At 45.7% G+C, this 25203-nt stretch overlaps 1 protein-coding gene across 2 annotated transcripts in view; it reads right to left on the minus strand.

Moving 5' to 3' along the window:
- Positions 1 to 25203, minus strand: part of USP13 (ubiquitin specific peptidase 13) — an 82371-nt gene that overhangs the window by 31545 nt on the left and 25623 nt on the right. For both annotated transcript variants that reach the window (XM_081190140.1, XM_081190139.1), the window contains exons 4-6: positions 7767 to 7888; positions 7097 to 7239; positions 5330 to 5514 (exon numbers count right to left, since the gene is read on the minus strand). In XM_081190140.1, the coding sequence (XP_081046266.1) occupies positions 5330 to 5514; positions 7097 to 7239; positions 7767 to 7888 (450 nt within the window). The remainder of the gene's footprint in view (positions 1 to 5329; positions 5515 to 7096; positions 7240 to 7766; positions 7889 to 25203) is intronic.

The following is a 25203-nucleotide window of genomic DNA, read 5'->3' on the forward strand; positions in this document are numbered from 1 at the left end:
TCCATTGGCCAGAGAACAAAAAGGCCACTCAGAGGTCGTCTCTTGCCTGAAGAAGGAGGAAGGGTTATGAACCCTGCTCCACTAAACCCAGAGGGATCCTCCCCTCCAAAAATTAAGAGAGACAGGGATTGTGGGATCGCTTTTCTCCACGAAATCAAATCAAGGCAACTGGCACACAGGTGCTCTCTCTTGTTCCCGATCAGAGTGGCTGCCTACCTGCAAATGAAGAGTCCCCGCCTCCCCACCAGGCTGCAAGTAGCTCCTCTGCCCAAAAAACTGTTAGCTAAAAGCCAGGGCGCAGCGCAGGTCAACCCCTGCCTTTCAAGAGGAACATAACATAGCAAGGGAAGGACTGCCTTGTTCCTTCATCAGCAAGAGAAAGAGCAGCTGCTGATAACTTTCCTGCTCCACCTGCCAGGAAGAACACTCTGCTCCAAATGCTACACCCTTGTGCAAATTAATTGAAACAAAGCATGTTTTCTATCTTACTCATAATCCTGTACCCCCAACAAACACAAAAAGTCAGTTGATCGTTATGGTGTTGGAAGCCTGCAGCCAATAGAAGGAATAATGCTCTGGCCACAATATATCGAGGTTCTACAAAAGAGAGTTATTCCAGAGCTGGAAAAGAGGTACTCTGATGGCACTGGGATATTGCAGCAGGACCTAGCCCCCAGTCACACATCGAAAGTGGTGAAGAAATTCATGACAGAGCAGCAAATACAGGTATTTGATTGGCCAGGGAATTCCCCGGACGTAAATCCCATTGAGAATTTGTGGGCTATATGCAATAGTCGCCTCCGTGCTGTAGACTGTACGACTATGGAGAAGCTCATTCAAGCGCTGATTCAAGTGTGGTACAGGGATCTGAAAACAGTGACTGTTCGAAACTAGTAGACTCCATGTCAAACCGTGTTCAAATGCTGCTTAAAAACAGCAGAGGTCATACCCGTTACTAATGTATGTATATGTGAATTTTGTACATGTATATGTGAGTTTTGTACAATAAACTACATTGTTTGTTTCAATTAATTTGCACAAGGGTGTAGTTGCCCTGGGGCAGAAGAACCTGGGACTGCACTTCAGCTATGAAATCTGCTGTCAGAAGATGCAGTGATGATCACCAACACCATACTGCCTCTAATGCTAGAGGTAGTATGTAATCAGCAGGATAGTAGCCACTGAGAGGGCAGCTGTGTGGGCTGTTATGTACAAAATAAGAAGGCAGACCCACTCCCCACCCCCCCCAGGTTCTTGCATAGCCTGCTAGTTGAAAGCAGACAACATTTCCCTTGATGGCACTAGCAGCCCAAGAAGCTAGTAAAAAGGTGCGTTGCAGGAGATGAGATGACCCTCTGGGTCCCTTCCAACTATATCATTCTATGGTTCTATGAAGCCTTGGTTTACCAGCAAGTTTGAGGTACCCAGAATTCCATCCAAGAAGTGTGGGGTACAATTGCAAAAGACATCAGCACATGCCAGATGTGCCTCCCCACAAATCCTGTTGCTCTCCTCATCCCTGTAAGTAACCCCTTGTGTGCTCCCCCAATCTGAGAGCATGTGCTTACTACACATAGTATTATAGAAGAAGAAGAGTTTGGATTTGATATCCCACTTTATCACTACCCGATGGAGTCTCAAAGCGGCTAACACTCTCCTTTCCCTTCCTCCCCCACAACAAACACTCTGTGAGGTGAGTGGGGCTGAGAGACTTCAAAGAAGTGTGACTAGCCCAAGGTCACCTAGCAGCTGCATGTGGAGGAGCGGGGAAGCGAACCCAGTTCACCAGATTACGAGTCTACCACATGATGTGGATATAGGTGTGGATCCAAACTTTCCTTTCCTGCCTCTATTTTTCCTCTGCAGACCCCTCTATGCGCACACGCAAACACACCCCACAAAAATATGGTGCTGGGGTTGCAGGAGCCTTGGGAATGGTGTGTGGCACATGGTGTCATGGGCTGCAGGGGGTAGGAGTTGGGAGCAATTCCTCCCAAACCCCCAATTGCATGGATGGAGGAGCAACTTAGGATCCAAGCTGTGGCATCTAAACAGGCTGGCAAATATGTTTTTCTCCATGAGGCAGATTCATTAAGGACTCCTATGTCTGTTTGTTTATATTTGTTTAACCATCCCCTGCAGGAGGTTGCTGGGCTACCTTATTCCTTGAATCAGGCAGGCATCTCTGGCCTTTGGCAACCTGTCCATGTCTCCTCTTCACTTACAGCACATTATGGAACCAGTTCATCTGGGTTTTAACTGTAGCGGATTTAATGTTCAGTGTACGTGCGGCAAAACAGAAGGATGAACAAGACTGCGAACCAGGAGATTAAAGCTCTGCACTTGAATCTGAAAGACCTGCATTCAAAGCATACCGTGTGCCTTTGGGGCAAGTCATCTCATAGCTTCCCATCTGCTAAGGAATATATTGCCATCTGCTAATGCTGATATTGCTAATGAGGGTATGTAGTTCAAAGGATTTCCACCCGGGTCATGAGGCAGTCTGAGATAGCCACCTCGGGCGGTAAAATCCAAGGGGCACCTCCATAGGAACATACCATCGCCAGAGAAGTGGATGCAGTGGCTTCCAGGCTCCAGGGAGATCTCACAAGAGCCCTGCAAAATCACGCAAGAGCTCCAGAAGGTTGTGCAGAGCCTCATGCACCCTTCCTGAGACGCTGGTAAGAGAGACAGAGTGCCTTGTTTACCCAAGGTATTGAGAAGGTTGTATGAGGCCTTTGTGTGGTCTTGTGGGGCTGTTGCAAGAGCTCACCAGAAGCCAGAATCAGAATTTCTGCAGAGGCTATAGGCATGCGATCCTGGTAAATGAGGCTTTGGCAGGGGCAGAAAGGTGGGGAACTTCCCATTTTGCCTCAGGCAGTGAAACGGGATAGGCCTTCCCTAATTTCCACCTTCTTTATTTGAAAAACGATAATACAAATGACCTCTTTCTCCATAGGAACAGTGGAAGGAGAAACTTAAAATTAGCTGGAATTTCAGATCTGCTACTGCTGCTAAATCGCCTTGTAATCCTAATTTGGGTTCAAAAGCAGCATACTAAGGTTTTATCAGAGTTAAAACCGTGAGCATCATCCAGCCATATAATTTCTGGCCTCCTAAATCCTGCAAGGCAAAAACAGGAGCAGTGTTCCTCTCGATAAGCGTTGCGATGTCCAGCTGATAAAGTCCAGCATTCTCTCCGCCAGTGTCTGCCAAGGGTGACCCTGCTGGCATTTATGGATAGGCATGGTGCCCTTCTGCTGCCATTGCATGCCAAAGGAGTCTCTGTTTCCAGGTACATGTTATTGTTCCCCTCTGTAAACAAGAGCTCAGTGTTCTCGTGCTTTTCCAGTTAAGTCACAATGCTGTGCGACACCTGGAAAAAGTTTGTGTGCTTTATCAGAGACACCTTTATCAGAGCCCACTAAATGAACCCTGGGTTACATCCGTAATAGTATTTGAAGCATTTCACTTCAGCTGGAAAAAACATCCATATGGGTGTCTGACTAGAGATAAAACAAAACAGGGACAAAACAATAACATTTGAAACCTTAAGTCCAGGCAAATAAGCCACTCTGGAGGCCAGCTGAGGTCAACGTTTGAAGTGCTGATATTCACCTAAGGACACTTGGATACAAATCTTTGTTTGCCTTTCATTGCCATTTTACTCCAACTTTTACATTACATCCATGCCAACTGAGGATTACATTTCATATTTCTGATGAAGAAGGCTCCAAGCCACAAAAGCTTACGACATAACATAATTTGTCAGTCTTTTAAAGTCTTACAAGATTCTTTGTTGTTTTCGCAGAAACAGATTACAAAGCAACCCCTCTGGATATCTTTAAAATTTCTTCTTTTTTCATTTGAGTTTGCACTCAAGGAACCCTGGAAATGCAAACTACACTAATTCCTTTTAGCAGTTCTGAGAATGGATGTAACTGAAGCTTACAGTTCTCCGCTGAAATCAAAGATCAGTACACTTTAAAACCTGAATTTTTCACAATACTGACTGCAAACTTGTTTCATATTTCCTTTTGTATTTAGGACCCTCTGGTATCTAACTGATCACAAATTAGACAAAAAGAAAATATTAAGGATTAGTAAACTGCTCTTGTTTACTGTAAACAGGAATAAAACACGTTGTGTGGCCTATTGTGTTTTTCGGGGGGGGACGAAGGGAGCGAAGAGTACACAGAGAATTATTGTCCCTCCTCCCCTCCCTGCTAAAAGAATTGTTTGCAAGGATGAATGATAAAGATTTTAAAGGTAACCTAGGATACTTAAAAGACTACGTGCGTGTTTAATTCTCTGCTATGGCTCTGTTCTATTATTAACCAACTGAAATCTGTACTGTTACGCAAATTCCCACTGCAATATGTCGGTCCTCTTAATAGCCTGCTTTGGCCAAAATATTATGCAGGTGACTCAAGACCAGAGCCTTTGATCCCCACCCCACCCCTGGCCAGATGGAAGCCCTCCAGAGCAGTATGTCAATCGTGCATCATGATGGGCACATAAGCCTCATTAGCATCCCTTCCCCTAATAAATTTTGTCCCTATGCCCTCAGTGCACAACCATTAACAATGACAAGAGGCCACTCTGCCCTTTTCAGTCGCAGCCAGAAGTTCCAATGATTTATGGGCTTCCTGACGCTGCATTAATTCTACGGTAAGAGTTTGGGGGTGGAAGGAGAGCTGTAGAGAGCCGCCAGCTGAGCCACAGGGCCCCTGGGAGCCGGGTAACAAAAACGTGGCTATGCTGAAGGGGTCTGCAAATCCCTTTGTTCTAAACGTGCAGCCTCCTCCTCGGATGTGGCACACTCAAGCCAAGCACCAAATCTGTTTTGCCGTGGCAATGCTGAAAGGATGTGTTTCCCCGCTTTGGCTAGCTTTGCAGCAAAACTGTGTGCATGGGCAGGAATGAGAATCCTTCGAGTTGCACAACATGGCCTGCCTTTGTTGAGAACAGTCAGATGTGTTACTGGCCTTTCTGTGCGGTTCCAGTATTGTTCGGAGGACGTATCCCGTCAACTACAGAACATAGCAAACTCAAACTCTGCTTGGTCATTAGGCCCTAGACAAGCCAGCCAGCTCTCCTGCAGCCCAGAGTTGCAATGCAGAAAAGACATCATCCAGGACACTTGTGCATATCCCAGTTCTGTGAGAGTGCAGAATGTTGTACAATGTCCCGAATTCAGTTTCTGTAAAACCCCTGCTTACGTCCTCATTTTCCTGCCCTCTTCTATACCACATGTCTGTGATAAAACCAAGAGACAGTGATGATGTGGGCTACCTGATAAAAGGTACTTATTTTCCTACTGACTAACCTGCACCATCAGGAGTAATTGTTCCAAGCTTCACTGCTAAGGGATAACCCATCTCCTTATAGTGTTCCAGAGCATGTCCATTTCCTCCACTGCCGTAAAAGAACCACTTTCCGCACAGTACTGACCCATCTGTGAGATTCAGCCAAAGATTCTCCCGCAGGTCACATTTTGAGCATTTCCAGCCACTGAAAAGCAAGAAACATTCAGGGGTTAGATTGGCAGTACTGGGGAAACCTGGGTCTACCTCCAAAACCAGCAAGTGGCCAAGATTCCCAGATTGGATTAACCATAGGGTTCTCCTTGTCAACTGCCAATGGGACAACCACAATCAGCTGCCATGTGAGTAGCCCCACATCACCAATCCTCAAAAACTGCTGCTCTTCATTAACGATAACTGTACGGAGGAAGAAAATCAGTACTGCTCTGTTACAAATGTTTTCTTAACATAAGCGTTTCTGCTTGCCTGAGGAAACAAGCCTCTCCTTCTTATGTTTACTCCTGAGCTGCCCAGAGCCAATTGGGGGACATGCAGGGGAGCTCTGTTGTGCAAGGAGAAGTCTACTAGGAGGATCTGTTAGTTGAATCTGGTCCATGGTGCTATCAATATACCGTATTTTTCGCCCTATAGGACGCACTTTTCCCCCTCCAAAAATGAAGGGGGAATGTGTGTGCGTCCTATGGGGTGAAGGCAGGCTTTCGCTGAAGCCTGGAGAGCAAGAGGCGTCGGTGCACACCGACCCCTCTCGCTCTCCAGGCTTCAGGAAGCTATCCGCAAGCCTCGCGTGCCCGGCAGGAGGTCCGGGAGGTCCCGCCGGGCGCGCGAGGCTTGGGGCGGCAGCCTGTTCTGGGGGCTGGGGTCGGGGGAAGCTCAGGCTTCCACCGCGCCAGCCCCCGCGCATGGGGGGGAAATAATTTTTTCCCCCTTTATTCCCCCCCCCCAAAAAAAACTAGGTGCGTCCTATGGGGTGAAAAATACAGTATATATATATATGTGTGTGTGTGTGTGTGTGTGTGTGTGTGTGTATGTATATAGATATACACTGTATATATACTGTATATATACAGACCAACGTAAGAAAAGGAACACAACAGACATTCAGCTCTAGGAAAACTTACAACCAACATTTCGGTAGTGGGGGAACAAAAAGATGGAAAGGCAGGAACAGGGAGGACTGGGTAAAAAGGGATTAATGTGAGCAAACTGTCCTCCTATACTGAGTATTCAATACAGAACACTCAATACAAATGTGTCAAATAAAGCAGAAAGACCTGCTAATGCTTTAAAACATTGTATATTAAATGTTATAAAAACATATAATGTACTGCAGAGCACTTTAGAATCATTTAATTAACTTTAATGTCCTTTGCGTGAGGCAGATAATGGATTAATGCAGTGTTAATGGGTATGAAGAAAACGTAAATAGCTGCCAACAGGGAACTTAATGGCTGCTGCAGACAGAAAATGAAATTAGTGACAGATAAGATGGTTTCTATAAAAGTGTTGCGCTACATATCTATGTGCTATGGGGTGGGGGTGGGGTCCTCCTGGAAGGTCTTACCCGAGAGCTCCTTAGCTATTTCTCTCTATATCACATTATTCTTGGCAAGTGTGGTTTTCTGGTCTTGTTCTTTAACCAGGCACCTATCCCAACCACCCATCCCCAAAGGCATCCAATTGGTTAACATGGGATGCAGAAGCTGGTTTAGGTGGGTTCTGGGATCTGTTCCACAGGGAAGTTCTTAGGTAACAAAGTGAATCAGTCTCACCTGGGAGGAATCCTGACTCCATTGTCCATCTGTACAAGAGTGTTGGCATGTTTGGAGACTTGCAGCTCCTCTTCCCACGAATCTGGGTCTTGCTTCCTATAAGGAGATTTCGAACTGAGGACTGCGTCGCAAGCTATCGTAACCTAGAGGTGGGGGGGGGGGCAAAGTCAAACTGAACATAAAAGGCAGCGTAAAAAACCAAAACCAAAAGACAAAACTATCCCTACGTTATAGTGTTTGCAACCAAGTGCACCAGTAATGATAAGCAATTAGCTTTCATATAGCACTTTAGAATGATCACACTCTTTCCGTAGTCCTCACAAGAGTCCTGCAAGGCAGGTCAAAAGTATCCCTATATTGCAGAGGAGTGGAGTTAAGACTAAAATACAACATATTGCCCAAGACCATCAAGTGAGTTCAAGGCTGAGTCAAGATTTCAGTAAAGGACTCAGCCATGCAACACATACACTCTCGGCCATTATATTCCACTGTTCTACCAAAATATAAGGATCTGCCTTAAAAACCTACTTAAGCTCAGCGTGGCCTATTCTAGCAGTTCTCCAAGGTCCCACAAATAGGTCTTTCCCAGGCTTGGCACCCATGATCCTTTAAGAGTGAAAACAGATTAAATCAGTTTAAATCCCATTCTTTGTCTGTTACCCACACTTACCAAAGCTGGCAACTCTTCTATGTTGGGTAAAGGAATTTCAAAGTGGTCTGGAAATATGACAAGTTTAGCTTCATCCTCAAATTCATAATCATCGTTGTTTAAATCACCATTGGATTCTAGGTCTGCAAGAGGGAGAGAAAGAGAAAACTCAGAGCATTAAAATGATAGCAGGTAAAGATACTAGACTTACACCAGACTTTGCTTGGGGAATTCCCAGGCACGTAGTTGCTCAAGTTAACACTTTTAAATCAATTAGCAGTACAACAATAGTTCAAATGTTAATTCAATAAACCATGTACTCTCAGGCAATGTTTTCTCTCTCTCTTTAATTAAGCCTCTTGAGGAAAATGTCAGTTTTTTAAAAATGACAGCTTGTTTATTCATTACATTCCAACCTTTCTTCCTAGGTGGTCAAGGCTATATACGTGGTTCTCTCCCACCCACACGTACCCAAACTGTGAAATTTTATTTATTCATTTCATGAATATATATGGGGATGTATATATACAACACTTGATACCAAGGCAGCCTCTTGGCTTGCTGGAGGAGAGGACAGGAGTGAGAGAGAGCTTGTGTTTGTTTCTCCAACCCTTCAGGTATGTACTTATGGGAGCCATCGCCCAGAGGTGCAAACCAAGGTTTCATCCATCAGCCAAGCAATCCCTGTTGGCCCTAAACAGTGAAGACTTCTGGTTCCAGTTGTGGGTGGCTGTTTTAGTATAGCTGGTGCAATGGTTTGTGAACTGGACAATTTAAACTATTGATTTTTTACTGTATTGTTTATATTGGCTGTTTTCGACTGTACACCCTTTGGGGTAGAATTCTTATGTAATATATAAACAAATATATAAACAAATGTTTATATATTTTACATATTTGCATATAAACAAATGTTAACAAATAAGCTGGTTACAACAATACAATATCCCTATCGATAAATACTGAGGCTGATAAACTACAATACCAAACAAAATTTAGAATCCACAAAAAGAAAAGAAAAAACATGGCATCACATTGCGAAACATCTTAAGTGCCAGGGATCCCTTCCCACTTGCCAAGGCCTGACTCACAACATGCAGCGCTCAGCCCCACCCACACAAACACATCATATCCAGAATCCCTCTTAAGGTAAAGGTAAAGGGACCCCTGACCCTTAGGTCCAGTCGTGACCGACTCTGGGGTTGTGGCGCTCATCTCGCTTTATTGGCCGAGGAAGCCGGCATACAGCTTCCAGGTCATGTGTCATCATGACTAAGCCGCTTCTGGCGAACCAGAGCAGCACACGGAAATGCCGTTTACCTTCCCGCCAGAGTGGTACCTATTTATCTACTTGCACTTTGACGTGCTTTCGAACTGCTAGGTTGGCAGGAGCAGGGACCGAGCAACGGGAGCTCACCCCGTCGCGGGGATTCGAACCGCCAACCTTCTGATCGGCAAGTCCTAGGCTCTGTGGTTTAACCCACAGCAACACCTGCGTTCCTGAGCAGCGCTCAGCCCCACCCACACAAACACATCATATCCAGAATCCCTCTTAAGGTAAAGGTAAAGGGACCCCTGACCATTAGGTCCAGTCGTGACCGACTCTGGGGTTGTGGCGCTCATCTCGCTTTATTGGCCAAGGGAGCCGGCGTACAGCTTCCAGGTCATGTGGCCAGCATGACTAAGCCGCTTCTGGCGAACCAGAGCAGCACACGGAAATGCCGTTTACCTTCCCGCCAGAGTGGTACCTATTTATCTACTTGCACTTTGACGTGCTTTCGAACTGCTAGGTTGGCAGGAGCAGGGACCGAGCAACAGGAGCTCACCCCGTCGCGGGGATTCGAACCGCCAACCTTCTGATCGGCAAGTCCTAGGCTCTGTGGTTTAACCCACAGCAACACCTGCGTCCCTGAGCAGCGCTCAGCCCTACCCACACAAACACATAATATCCAGAATCCCTCTTAAATACTACTACTTTTCCTACGGCAAAAGCACATATCAGACAATACTCACAAGCTCATCCAATGTCACTCTTTCTGCCAATACACACCAAACACTCCAATATATCTTGTCAATCCCCAGACTACAGTCATCCATCGCTCCATTCACTCTGCTAATAAATGTGCTGCAAAAACAGTACATTCAGTTTGGGTTTCCCCAATACCAGTTCAGTACGAACCACGCAGACGCTCAAGGTCAGTTCTCTACTTTGCCCACTCTGCCAACCACCCCTTTCCTATACCCCACCCCCCCGGCTCTCCTACATACAGTGCTACCTCGTGTTACGTACCGTCCCCCTTACGAATGCTGCGGGTTATGTGCTCCGCTAACCCGGAAGTAGAAGCCCCTTGTTGCGACCTTTGTCCCGGGATGCAAGTGGAAGTCGCGCTCCGGCGGCATGGCAGCAGCAGGAGGCGCCATTAGTGAAAGCGCGCCTCATGTTACGAGAAGTTTCGGGTTACAAAGGGACCTCCAGAACGGATTAAGTACGTAACACAAGGTACCACTGTATAGGCACCTTTGGAAACATCCGTTGCGTGGCAAGGCCCTGAACCCTCACCCTTAGTTGGAATAAAGACACTTGACTCAAGTATTTTAGGTTAACGGGCTAAAAAAGGCCACAACTTTATTGGTTACAGAATGTGAGTGGTATTGGGTTAGGCATTGGAACCAAACCGACTATATCTGATTCCTGACCGCCTACAGGAAGTCTCAGAAGGGTTAACCACCAGTAGGGGGAGCCCTGTTGATGCACATCAACTAGGAACTCCCCCCCCCCAGGGTCACCAATACAGCCAGGGGTCGTGCCATGGCTGTACCAGGAATCCGTCTTATGCTTCTTCCAAGATCGCAAAGGCTGCAACAACTCCAACCAGATGCAACCAGAGTAATAACCGTGGCTCTCTCCCAGTTCACACTCATTGACTGAATTTCACCTGAGGCTCACGGAACGGTTCACAATGTAAAAACACAAAGTACGTAACACAGTAACAATCAAAAACCAATTTTAAAAACCCACAGTTTAAAAGACCATAGATTGTTCAGTTCGCCAACAGCCCATTCCCATACAGGGGTGGAAAATCAGAGAAGAAGTCACCAGCTCCCATGTATGAAAGGATGCTCAATCAGTTATTGGGGAATGAAATTACAGAATCTTCTCCCAATTGCTAAAACTAATCATATTTATTTTAGCCAAAAGGTAATGATGAAACACTATACCTAATAGAACAAATATCTCCCACAATTCAACACTTACATGCAAAGCGGAAAGTATACACAAGTGTAATGGCTACTTTAAATGTTTTTATTAATGATTTACTTGGGTTTCATTTTTTTTATTTAATAATATTTTATTGCTTTTTTCCAGATATATATGTAAAGTCAAGTACATAATAAAATGCACAAAAGAAAAAAGAAATAAAAAGAAAAAAGAAGAAACAATAAAACAGAAAAATTCATTTTTTCAGAACATTTTTCATAACCCTCTGGACTTCCCCGCGTCTCCCTCTCCCTGCATTCTTTATAATAAAGATATCAGCAAATTGCTACCTTGATTCATGCGTTTTCTGTACTTTCAGATAGTTTTACTTTAAGTTTAAAATACTTGTTGTCAAATTACCTTTATCCTGAAATAAACATCAAGGTTACTTTAAACTTTGGTTCTTTACTAATCATAACTTAATTTCCAAAGTCCTCAAGTTTTGATTGCTGAAGCTAGACTTTCCCAGCCATGCAAGCGATTTACTTGGGTTTCAAAAGTACATACATTGTCTCAGTTTACAGGGGACTTCCGGGTTGGCGCGATTTGGAAATGGCGGATTCCCTCCGAGCTGCGGAGGGAATCGGCTCAACCGAGGACGGGTCTTTGCCGCGCCGGCGACGCGGGGACCCTTAAAAACCGCAGGCGCGGAAGCCTGCGGACTGAAGACTCGGCGGGTGCCTTAAGCGCCCCCCCGATCCACGAAGAGCCTTTTTAAAGGCTGCGGAGAGGATACGGAGGGCGGCGTGGCACTGAGAGTCGATCGCTACCTCGGTGGAGTGAAGCCGCGAGCCATGACCAGAGAGCGCTGACTTCCTTCCTTGAAATTTGGACTGAAAAGAAAGAACCCGTGAGTAAGACGGAATTGGATTTTAAAAACATTACCCTGAATTGGAGACGACCGGGGGGTGTGCTAAAAGGAAGTCCGCACCCCCCCCCCTTGCAGACGATCTAAGCAACGACAAAGTGCTAAGCTGGAGAGCCTACCCTTGGAGGGGTGAGTTAAAAAGGACACTAACTTCCAAGATTTAGTTAAAAGAAATTTTGAGCTGGAGAGTGGAGACTGGGAAGCCTTCTTTTTGCTTTAAACAACCCCCCCTCCCGGGCCCGGGAGCGTCCTGTCTCTGTGCCTGTGTAAGAGCTGCGGAGTTTGACAGCTGTCAAAGCTGTCAAGCGGGCAGTTTAGAGTGGAAAAATTGCTATTTAAGATCCCTCTGGACTAAGATGAGCTACAATTGAACCAAGATTGTTGGAAACAAAGTAATAAAAATAAGTTAAAGGATTGTTGGAGAAAAGACTAATAAGTAACCAGATTCCCCCTAGGGGGAATTCTGTGAAACTACAATGGACACAATGGCTGTGGATGGAAAGTTACTAGTGGAAATCGAAAGGATGTTTCAATTGGTGGGAATTCTACAAGAGCAGAGCTTAGCTATGAATAAACAACTTATGACCTTGACTTCTGGAACAGGCAGCTCTGCTGTATGTATTGAGGACCTGAATGAGAAAGAATCCACAGCTGAATGGGAACTGATATCTGAAGAGGTGGAAGAGACTAAACAAGAAAAAGAGAAAGTAAAGCTGGGAAGTAATAACCAAAAGCCGACATCTGTGGAATACAAGCAAGGAGATTTTTGGATTACATCTACCACAAGTCTGCGAAAGATGAAGAAGATGAAGGAGGAGGCCCCGGGAGTCTATGGAACACAGGAACTTAAAACAAAGAAATATGATTGGGGCCTCCATTCTGACTTTGACTTTGAAGATGCAGGATTTGTGGAAATTTTTCAGCAGTGGCTTTCAAATGTCCTTGTGGGAAGAGAATATGGTTTGATGGCGAAAGAACTCTTTCCAGATTTGATGACCGACATAAAGGACTACCAACAAGACCGGCGGAGAGGGACTGAAAGAGACTTGAAAGCCTCGGACGTGAGGAACCCAGGCTAAGAACTGTTATTCTGGATATGTATTGGGAAGGGACAAAAACCGGGGATGGGAGGGAGGGAAGAAGAGAACCTTAAAAACACTCAAGACCTTTAGGTTTAGTTAATATGACTTTTAATTAAGACAAAATGAGAAATCGACGGAAGAGAACTTGAGTCCAACTTAGGAAAAATCTATATTTTGTTTATAAAAAAGGTAATAAGATGGTTAAGAGGAGAAACACCAAATTGCTGACACAATCTTGGGAATTGGGATGCACGAGGGGGGGTGGGGGGAAGTCTGGGAATAGGGTTAGGAAACTAGGATTTTCGGAATTTATACATGTTCTTGTCTTGTGTCTTTTTTGTGTGTGTTTTGTCTTTATAAAAGTGGAAAAACCAATAAAAATTTAATAAAAAAAAAAATACATTGTCTCAGTTTTCAGATCATGAAGTCCTTTTTACAGATCGGTTATATTTGATGTGAGAGTTTAATGTTGTATACAGTATAAGATTGGGGGGAAAGGGGGAAAGAAGACGGGTAGTAAACTTTCATTCTTTTAGAGAGAGGGGATTCTGAGCTTCAGTGTCTAAACTCAAAGGCACAGCCTGCCTCCTAATCCTAGGTGTTGAGTCAGGCTGTGATTTGGGGCTGTGTTAGAGACAAGAGACAAAGAAATAACGAAAACTGTACTTGCTCAGAGGTACTCTCAGTCTCACTCCTGCCATTGTGAAGAGAGTTTCTGGGGCTACGCCCTGGTGAGACTAAACAGAAAGCAATTCTGCCATGGAGGAAATAATAGTATTATGTTGTGTAATATTGGGGGGGGGGAGGGTTCCTTCACAACGCAAACTGAGTCATCTAGTCTGACCCTCTAATTCACACACAATTCCAAATAAGCTGCCAAAAATTCAGACACCTGAATTACATGCACACCCCTTCATGAACAATCTCAGATTTAAAGTATGCAATGAGCTGTATATGGCCAATTTATCCAGAGGAACAAAAAACTTTCAGACCGCGGACCCTTTTCTTTATCTTCCACACATTGTTTGACCTAAAAGAAGGGAAAGGATGAGCTTGCTCTCTGCGGCAAGCTCTTTTCAATCACAATGGCCAATATTTTTATTTCTTCACTTCATTAACTACTGAGGACAATTCATTACTGGCATAACGCACCCATTATAAAATGTGGGTCCATTCCAAATGGAAGCATGGGAATTTCACCTACTTAAACTCAGAATACTTTCCAATAACTGGATGTTAATTACATTGCTGGCAAGAATGACCCCCATCAGGAAGTGAAGCAGTGACCTGGAGTTGAAAGGTTCTATTATTTCAGTCAACTAACTAATCCCTTGAATTACCCAGCAATTATGGGAAATTAGGATCTTGGTCTTCAAGTCTCAAGCAGCATTTCAGTTATTTTATAAATGCTACAGCGTTGTCCCTTCTGACAATTTATGAGTCAAAAAGTCCAATGGAAACAAGTGCTGCATATGGAACTCCTGGGTTCAAGTATTTCTTCAATGCAAGCAACTATTTCCTGGACCGGATGAGTTTGAGCAATGAGCTTAATGATCTCTTTCACAGGGTTCTTTTAGAAGGAAACATGAAACTTCTACAATAGAGTTTTAATCATGCTAAAGGTGCTAGGGAAATAAGATGTTCATTGAGGAAAAGCTGTATCAAGTTTCAGGAAGCAGGCCATGTATTTGGAATTGACAAAAGTGCTTTTAAAATTCTACAATATTTCAGTACTAGAAAAATTCCTGGTGCCCAGCCACGCAGGTGACTAGTAATCTGAAACCTATATTTTAGTATTGGTAGGACAGATCATGAAGCTGAGGCTCCAATACTTTGGCCACCTCATGAGAAGAGAAGACTCCCTGGAAAAAACCCTGATGCTGGGAAAGGTTGAGGGCACAAGGAGAAGGGGACGACAGAGGACGAGATGGTTGGACAGTGTTCTTGAAGCCACAAATATGAGTCTGACCAAACTGCGGGAGGCAGTGGAAGACAGGAGTGCCTGGCGTGCTCTGGTCCATGGGGTCACGAAGAGTCGGACACAACTAAACGACTAAACAACAACAACAACCTAACAACACCATGCTCGCTCCTGCAAACAAGGATGCTGGTAATTCAAAAACGCCTTAGCCAGAACCTGATCTGGAACCTGATCTCCAAGATCTTTCCCAAACTGTGTGTAGTGAGGAAAAAGACACTGCACATTTTCACATAAATCACTTCACATAAGCTCAGCATGAATGTTATGATGGGTCTCTTTGATTTTCATATATTTTGCAAGATAGCTGATATTTGTGAAGAGGATGATACAAGGTTCCCTTTTACACATCAGAGATGGCTGCGGTATCCATCTCTTTTTCCTTTAGTATAAGGTAGAACTTCTCAACCTTTTAGCACAGAGGTGAGGAACCTTCTTCAGCCTGAGGGCCGCATTTCCTGCTGGGCAATCTGCTGAGGGTCACATGCCAGTGGTGGGCGGAGTCAGAGGTGGGTGGAGCAACAAATGTAAACATTACCTTTGTACAGTAGGCTAGTTTTGACGGACTCGCAGAGAGTCCAAGGGCCAGACAGTGTGGCCACATTTGAGGGTCATGGCCTGAGATTTCCTGCCCCTGTTACTGATACTCAGGTACTCAAGTTTTCCTTGCTCAAGTATAGTGGTACCTCGGGTTACATACGCTTCAGGTGACATACGCTTCAGGTTACAGACTCCGCTAACCCAGAAATAGTACCTCAGGTTAAGAACTTTGCTTCAGGATGAGAACAGAAATCGTGCTCCGGTGGTGCAGCGGCAGCAGGAGGCCCCATTAGCTAAAGTGGTGCTTCAGGTTAAGAACAGTTTCAGGGTAAGAATGGACCTCCGGAACGAATTAAGTACTTAACCCGAGATACCACTGCAAGGGCGTAATATAATTGACCTTAATCTAATTAATGTTTACAGGATTCTGCTCTCTGGAAATTCCCTGCTGAGCCCTGCAATATTTTCTAGTTTATGAAGGGATAGATAGAAGAGACCTGAAATAAATTTAAATTCACCATCCCTTAAAATGTGTGTGGAGTTGGTAGAGCATGAGACTCTTAATCTCAAGGTCGTGGGTTCGAGCCCCATGTTGGGCAAAAGATTTCTGCATTGCAAGGGGTTGGACTCAATGACCCACATGGTCTCTTCCAACTCTACAATTCTATGAAATGGGTATCTTTCTTTCAAAATGCTGGAACAGAAAACTGAACAATTCACTGGATGTTGCTGTCCATTCTATGACACAGAAGCCATTTTGATAAAGAACTCTCTTCCAAAACTGATGAGCGCTTCAAGGTGTTTGGGTAGCACTGAGAGGGTCTCCGTTGTTCCCCTTCAGCGAAGACTCCAGCTGCTGCCAGATAAACTTATTAAAAGGTTTGAAAAAGCTAATGCAGAGAGTACGTTGCAATTCCCTTCTACGGGGCTGGAAGCTCAGTGAATCACTACCACAGTTTTAAAACAGTGCCGTCATCAGAAGAGTCACAACCAAAGGTCACCAAAACCGCACTTTAAAAAGAATAGGCGAGAGCAGGCAAAGCAAAATAAGCGATGGTGTAAGCCTGCGGGGAAGGTGGGTGAGCACAGGGGGAGAGAAGACGGGCCCAGAAGCTGTTATTTTTGGGCAAGCAGTCAGTGGGGTAAATTTCCTTCAGATGCCATCTGGCCAAGTTCAACGAGCACGTCACTCTAGTGACGGACGATGACAAACGCCTGGCCACCGGCTGACTGAAAGCAGCAGCTGAAGCCCAGCTGCAGGCAGACAAGGGAGCCGTAAGCTAACATGATGGAAGGGGAAAGAAAACGGGGGGCTGCTTGACTAGACATGCCCAGATCAGATTTAGATGTTACCAGCTGAATGTGCTATTAATAGCAGTATAAATCGGATCCCGAGCTGGGCTCCCAAAGAGGATGCCCACTGCAGTCAAGGAAGGGAGATAAGAAGAGGATCGCGCACAAGTGCGGACTTCCCTTTTACCCCTGTATTTTATCCCATCCCAGAGAGTATGAGCTGCTGCAGCCTTGACTGAATGAGAAAGCTGGGAGGCGGGGAGAACCCCATTCCGTGTTCATTTGCTCATTATTACATATACCATAGGGACGCGGGTGGCGCTGTGGGTTAAACCACAGAGCCTAGGACTTGCCAATCAGAAGGTCGGCGGTTCAAATCCCCACGATGGGGTGAGCTCCCATTGCTCGGTCCCTGCTCCTGCCAACCTAGAAGTTCAAAAGCATGTCAAAGTAGATAAATAGGTACCGCTCCGGTGGGAAGGTAAATGGCATTTCCGTGTGCTGCTCTGGTTCGCCAGAAGTGGCTTAGTCATGCTGGCCACATGACCCGGAAGCTGTACGCCGGCTCCCTCGGCCAATAAAGCGAGATGAGCGCCGCAACCCCAGAGTCGGCCACGACTGAACCTAATGGTTAGGCGTCCCTTTACCTTTACCTTTTACATATACCATATTTACATGAATCTAATGCGCCATCGAACCTAATGCGCACCTCCATTTTCAAAACCTTGAAACCAAAAAAGTATTTGCTGGTGCCATCAAATCTAATGCCTATGCTAATGTTCGCGATGGAATTTGGCCAAAAAAGATGAGCATTACATTCGAGTAAATATATGTCAGGGAACTGACATCAGAGCATAGTGGAGAGGCGAGGCTCCCAGATTCTGCAGGAGAGGGGACTAGTAAGGGAAGAGAGAGAACGTCCTCTGGGGAAAGAAGTCCAGGTGACACCAGGAAGAAGGGAGAGGCAGAGAGCAGTTCGGAGGGGAGGCTCCGAGACTCTTCCAGTGAAGTCAGTGGGGAGGGTGGAGGACCACCACTCGGCACGCCCACTCTGCGCAGAAGGCTTCCGCGCAGAGAGGCGAGGCGAAGGTTGTCCGTTAAGGAATTCTTATGCTGGAGGAAATTTAGGAGACGCCCACTCACGGATTCTGCTAGCGACTGAGCAGCTGCGCAAAGGGCTGCTCAGTCAGGGAAAGACACAACCGCTCCTAAGCAGTTTGGAACGGCTGGGGATTTACACACAAGCAACCCCATTTCCCGTGACAATATAGTATGTCTTGCCTCTCCTCCAATGAACTCAACGGTTCTCTTCCCGCCCAACGTTCGTGTCCCCATAATGACGCTATGAAGTAGGTTGGCCCCCAGAGAGAGTCACTGGCCCACTGCCACATGCTGAGCCTAGGGACTCACTGGGGATTTGAAGCCAGACCTTCCCAGTCCAACACTCTGACCACTACATCTGACTGCCTCTCAAATATCCACAATTTAACTAAAAGCAGCAGTAACAAATAGTCCAGTTAGAAACATACAAACATCGAACAGCCTTGGTATACCAACTGTATGCCTCTATATACCAACATGTGGGAAGGGTCATTTGATAAAGGAGGGTCTTCATCTGCCAGAGAAAACTGATAAGAGACCACCATGAAGGTGGATGCCAAATCAAAGACAATTCTGGTCTGCCATACAGGATTATTGAAAGAATTATTATTGGGTAGCCAACATGGTGTCATCCAGATGTTCTTGGATTTTTTTTTAATTTAGCAAAATTCATATACCACTTAATTCACAAAAGCCTCAAAGTGGTTTACACAAAGCAACGCCTTGATTTATTTTATTTAACAAAACGTATATACAGTACTGTTTGATTGTAGTAGAACCTCTAAGCAGTTTACAAGTAAAATGCAACATTCATTAAAGGATACTGATAAAACTAAACATTAAATATACGTCAAACTCACATTGCCCCAATCACTGGACATACTGACTGGGGATGGTGGAAATTCAACAGCATCAGGGCAGAGGAGGCATCACGATGGGTACCACTGTAAATTATTGTTAACACCACTGCTAGTCAGCAAAATCAGGTGTTTGAGAAAATGGGATCTGCCTGCTTGGTCAGAATTCAGGGCAAGAAAGTTCTATTTGCAGCAAATCAAGCTTATAAAAACTGACCATGAATAATATATGCACTCTGGGAACCATTATCTGTCTGCTTGGAAAAACAAGCTTACAGGGCAATTTAGGGTTTATGATGCATCTTACCAGAATCTGCTATGCTGTTAACTTTGGAATGGGTCACTTTAGCCAGGGCCCTGAAGCCTAATTTTATGGCGAGACACTCACGGCATTGTGGCATGCATGCAACAGCATGCGCCTTTAAAGACTCGAAATGAAATAGAAACAGGGGGGGGGGGGAGGCGGGTATCCCAAGCCAAATGAAATAGTGTCCCAACCAACAACTGACTACTGCATCTTTTCAACAGCGCAGCAATTCAGATAGGTTTTACTTCATTCACGCTGAAAGCAACCCTATAAGTGAGACACGGCGTCACTCTTTCCATTTCACAGATGGGGGAAATGAGGCTTTGCAGTGAATCTATGGCCAAGCTAAGGCTTGGCTGCGATTATCTCACACTACAATGTCAGCCGTAGGAAATGCCTGCACATATTAGCTCCCAGCCCCTGGATAGACAGCTAGGATCACGCACCATGATGCAGAGGTTTCAATTTTTAGACCAGCACTGCAAATGCCTGAGAAACCATGTATGTGGTGGTGTACCATGACTGAAGCCCTCTCCACAAATACAGGCAGTAGGCAAGAAATGGGAGCCACCGCATATGGAATATTTGAAAAAGAAACCTCACCTTCTTTTCCGCTCTGTCTTTGCAATTGCTTGCTTGCAAATTTGCATAAGGCGATCAATTAAGGATGCTTCTAATACAGAAGGGATTGGAAGGAATTTAATGTCCTTAATAGGTTTCTACCTCAAAGAGCATTACAAGCAAGAATGCAACAAATGTTCAAACTGGATTGGCAGGCTGCATTTGCGGGTACCTTTTGATGCGGGATTAAGTAAGGCTGAATCTAATCGCATACTGCTTTCTGTGCTAGCCAATTCCTTTCTGTTTTACTCACACGTTGTGATTAGTTTTATTTTCTCTTCCTCGTTGCTATTTTTGCAACGTTGGGAACTTTTCCAAGCCTGCAAAACAGTCATAAGCAATGCTTTTTTTCTGGGAGGACGCTGGGGTATTCATACCCCTAAACATTATTTTTAGGGGGGGGAGCACTGGTCATAGGCATCAACCCCAGCTAAGTGAAATAACTAGTCCCCAACTGTCTTATTTGTTCATGTTGGAAAAGGTTCAGGCAAACTGAAGATGCACATATATAAGACAACACTTTTTCAATTCCAGGTTAGACTCACATTTGAAATAGGGATAGAAAGTGTTGGCGCTTGTGCACCTGAGCAAACCATCAACCAGCTGTAGGAAAAATCTTCAAGATAATGATACAGCTCACTAGGTGGGGATTCAGAAGTTCAAAATTGCTACTGCCTCTCTACCACAGCTCCCCCATTTAATAAAAAGCAGGTCACTTAAACCATTACATATTTTTATTCAATCAAATTTTATTACACAGCCCCTGTCAGACTGGATAACTCAATTGTTCATCAGTACCTTCAACATTCATGAATTATGGAAGTGAGAGCTGGACCATATAGAAGGCTGATTGCTGAAGAATTGATGCTTTTGAATTATGGTGCTGGAGGAGACTCTTGAGAGTCCCATGGACTGCAAGAAGATCAAACCGATCCATTCTCAAGGAAATCAGCCCTGAGTGCTCACTGGAAGGACAGATCGTGAAGCTGAGGCTCCAATACTTTGGCCACCTCATGAGAAGAGAAGACTCCCTGGAAAAGACCCTGATGCTGGGAAAGGTTGAGGGCACAAGAAGAAGGGGACGACAGAGGACGAGGTGGTTGAACAGTGTTCTCGAAGCTACAAATATGAGTCTGACCAAACTGCGGGAGGCAGTGGAAGACAGGAGTGCCTGGCATGCTCTGGTCCATGGGGTCACGAAGAGTCGGACACGACTAAACGACTAAACAACAACCTTCAACATCTTATCCATTCACTTAACCAGAAACTTTCTTGCAATAACCTGCAGTCAACCTGGGGCTCTGTTCACACATCATTTTGATACGTCATCAGGGATACATAAAATTATAAACAAGGCAAGACCACTTTCCTAGGTGTCATCTTTGCCAACTGCAATGGTAGACTACCAGTCTGCCTGCCCTTCTCAGATTAATCTACTGCTTTTTCCAAGTTGGGGGGGATTTCAAGCACCCCTGAAAACCACTGCATTTTTGACACAAGTAAAGCATCCTCTCTCTCCCCCCCCCCCCATGCTATGCTACTTATTCAGGGGTACATTAAATCACCAATATTCAGCACTCTTCCCAGTTCCAGAGAGTAGCATCTCTATTTACGGGCTTAAGCGCTAAATGAGTTGGGTAGTAGGTTGAACGTTCACACACCCCACCAAAAAAACCCACCCTATATAACAGAGGCTATCCCATTTCTGTCAATTAGACATCACTTAGCTGTCACTCTGTGGCAGCAGAAAAACACAGGTAGACGCAAACGTTTCTCGAAGCTAAAAATGTCGGTTGCAGAATTATGATGCTCATGTTGGTGCAGCGGGAATCTCATCTGTACTCACAATTGGGCTAGTTGATAAACTGGAAAAGAATAGATTTTCCCCAATAATAAATTGTGGTGGTGTGGGAGCAGAGAAATCATTTTATAAAGTTTCAGCTGCATTAATTTGGCTCGCAGGGTTTCCTCAATCCTGATTTTCCAAAAAAAAAAAAACCTACTCTGAATGCTGGAAAAAAAATATGAAAGGAGGTGGCATCAAAAAGGCAGGACAGAGGATGATTTAGGCTACTGTTCAGTTGTGCTAAGAGTCACATTCCACATATCTAAGTTTCTCAGATGAGGTACTAAGCTATTGTTCAGATTAAGCCAGGGAAAAAGGTTTTTTTTGGGTGGGGGGGTTAACCCCTCCAATATGGACAACACAGAAATCCAAACTGCTACTTGTGCCTCTGTTATTTTTCTCTGTGCAACTTGTACACACACACACACACACACACACACACACACACACACAAAACTGGAAAGGAGAAGACGTCCAACTGGTCAGAAACAATAAAGCAAAGCCAGTAGGACATTGTGATCCTAATGAGTCACCTTCTCTACACTAAAACAGAGTCGCCGTCATCAACAACAACAAAAGAAGTCAAGCCATTTGGAACCATCTATTTAAAGAAAATGCGAATAAGAGAATGAGGAGAGAGCTTCATGAACAACAGTTGGGAGAAGGAAATATTAGTTGAGTCAAAGCCAGTTTACCCATTGGACTAATAAGGAATTTGTCCCTAATGGTAACTCTAAAGGCTGTGCCAAACTAACAGCTTGCCAGGCATTCCCAGAAGCTGCTAGCCTGTCCTTGACCATGCCGCTGACCGCCAGGCCGCATTCAGCCTCAGTCAGCCATTTTGACAGCTCTAGGGAAGCAGTAAGCTGAGCTGCAGTTGCTAGGCAACCACAGGCCCCCTTCTCAACCAAAACCTGAATCCTAATAACAGGGGAGGCTTCATTCTGGGATCAAGGGGCATTGGAAGGGGGGGAGGGGACTTATTTGAACCCAGTTATGTTTATTCATTATATTCATTTTTGTAAATCATGATTAAATAAAATAAAATCTGGCTGTTTCATTCTAGTTCATTTGAAAGCCGCCTTGAGACTTTTTCTTGTAAGACTGAAAAAGCAGTAAATAAATGAAAACACAGAGCAAGGTCTTATTCAAAATGCATACAAACAAACAAAAGGGTATCGCTGAGCTCCCTCTAATATTTATCACAATACACATCACAGAGCTTGTTTTGGATCAACTGCTGGGGATCAGTTTCACAACACCAAAATGCAAATATGACTTACTGGTTCAGGAAAGGGGATAACATTGGCCAAACAGAAGCAGCAGCAGCAGCAAAACCATGCATACTGAACTATTTGATTTTTGTAACCCATGCTTAAAACTACTTAGCTGGTGCCACCTTTTCCTGAATCTTTGCTAGGTTTTACAAACCTATGCGCCTGGAGGAGAGACAATTTGGCTAAAACTGAGGTGGAGTCAAAGGATAAAGGTAAAGGGACCCCTGACCATTAGGTCCAGTCGTGACCGACTCTGGGGTTGTGGCGCTCGTCTCGCTTTATTGGCCGAGGGAGCCGGCGTGCAGCTTCCAGGTCAAGTGGCCAGCATGACTAAGCCACTTCTGGTGAACCAGAGCAGCGCACGGAAACGCCGTTTACCTTCCCACCTATTTATCTACTTGCACTTTGACGTGCTTTCAAACTGCTAAAGTATAGGGCTCGTCTTTTTCATTAACAGCCCCCCTACCTTCCTCCCGGCACTATGTGTGTTTACTGAACCGGTCGAGTTGTATTTTAAAGGACCTAAGACCTGTAAACCAAACAAAAATGACTCAATTTCAAATTAAAGTCTACAGCTGGCTCCCAGTCTTTTGGCTTCTAAAGTACCTTTGCCTAAACACAGTCTCAAGGTGAGAGGGATCCCCAAATAACTTGTTTCCTCACCGGTCCCCCTCATCCCTTCAGATCTATACTTCTTAAAAGGCTGAGGAGCTCAGACCGAAAAAAGAGTCGCAAGTCTCACATATATATCACATGAACTGATATGCGAACACATTCACATATATACAAATGTGTACACTTACACGTGCACAAGTCCAATTGATTTTAGCCAAACGAATGCACACACAAATCAGATTCAGACTTCCACCCCAAGCAAGCGGCAATAGATTTCTAACAAAAAAAGCAAGCCTTTTTACTGAAAACCAGTTGAACTCGCTAACTCAGTCCGTCTTATGAGAGAACAAAAGCCTTGTGGCCAAACAAGCAAGGGCAACTCTGGAGTCAGGAATTCAATTTCAAACTTCTTCCCTGACCTTGGGGCCTAACACTGTCTCCACCGTTCAATTTCTTTTCAGGGTTTAATTTATTAACACATGCAAAGGGTTATTAGGACACAGATGGGTGCAGAAAGAAAGCAGGAGAAACAGCTTTGAAAAGATTTTTTCTTTTCAAAGCAGTCTCCATGGGTTGCAAGCTTATACAGTGGTACCCCGCAAGACGAATGCCTCGCAAGACGGAAAACCCGCAAGACGAAAGGGTTTTCTGTTTTGGAGGCGCTTCGCAAGACGAATTTCCCTATGGGCTTGCATCGCAAGACGAAAGCCCATAGGGAAATGCTGGCGGTCAGGAGCAAAGACTTTCGCCCACAGCCGGCCTTCAGAAGAGGACCTCTTCTGAAGGCCGGCGGGGGGCAAAAGTCTTTGCTCCCCCCCGCCTGCCTTCCCCCCCCCCCCCGCCTGCCCCGGGCGATCTTAAAATGCTGGCGGGCGGGAGCGAAGCGTTCGCTGCCGACCCCCAGCATTTTAAAATCTCCCCGTGTCCTGGGAAGATTTTAAAATGCTGGGGGTCGGGAGCGAAGCGCTGCAGACCCCCAGCATTTTAAAATCTCCCCGTGTCCTGGGAAGATTTTAAAATGCTGGGGGTCGGGAGCGAAGCGCTGCAGACCCCCAGCATTTTAAAATCTCCCCGTGCCTGGGAAGATTTTAAAATGCTGGGGGTCGGGAGCGAAGCGCTGCAGACCCCCAGCATTTTAAAATCTCCCCGTGTCCTGGGAAGATTTTAAAATGCTGGGGGTCGGGAGCGAAGCGCTGCAGACCCCCAGCATTTTAAAATCTCCCCGTGTCCTGGGAAGATTTTAAAATGCTGGGGGTCGGGAGCGAAGCGCTGCCGACCCCCAGCATTTTAAAACCTCCCCGGGACACGGGGAGATTTTAAAATGCTGGGGGTCGGCAGCGCTTCGCTCCCGACCCCCAGCATTTTAAAACGCTGTTCCGAAGTGGGGCGGGGGGGCGGGGACACCTGGCCCCGCCGCCCCACTTCGGAAAGCTCTTCCGAAGTGGGGAGAGGGGGCGGGAACACCTGGCCCCGCCGCCCGACTTCGGAAAGCTCTTCCGAAGTGGGGAGGGGGGGCGGGGACACCTGGCCCCGCCGCCCCACTTCGGAAAGCTCTTCCGAAGTGGGGCGGGGGGGCGGGGACACCTGGCCCCGCCGCCCCACTTCGGAAAGCTGTTCCGAAGTGGGGCGGGGGGGGCGGGGACACCTGGCCCCGCCGCCCCACTTCGGAAAGCTGTTCCGAAGTGGGGCGGGGGGGGGCGGGGACACCTGGCCCCGCCGCCCCACTTCGGAAAGCTGTTCCGAAGTGGGGAGGGGGGGCGGGGACACCTGGCCCCGCCGCCCCACTTCGGAAAGCTGTTCCGAAGTGGGGAGGG

The sequence above is a fragment of the Podarcis bocagei genome (assembly GCF_964188305.1).
Source record: "Podarcis bocagei genome assembly, chromosome: 4".
Taxonomy (NCBI): Eukaryota; Metazoa; Chordata; class Lepidosauria; order Squamata; family Lacertidae; genus Podarcis; species Podarcis bocagei.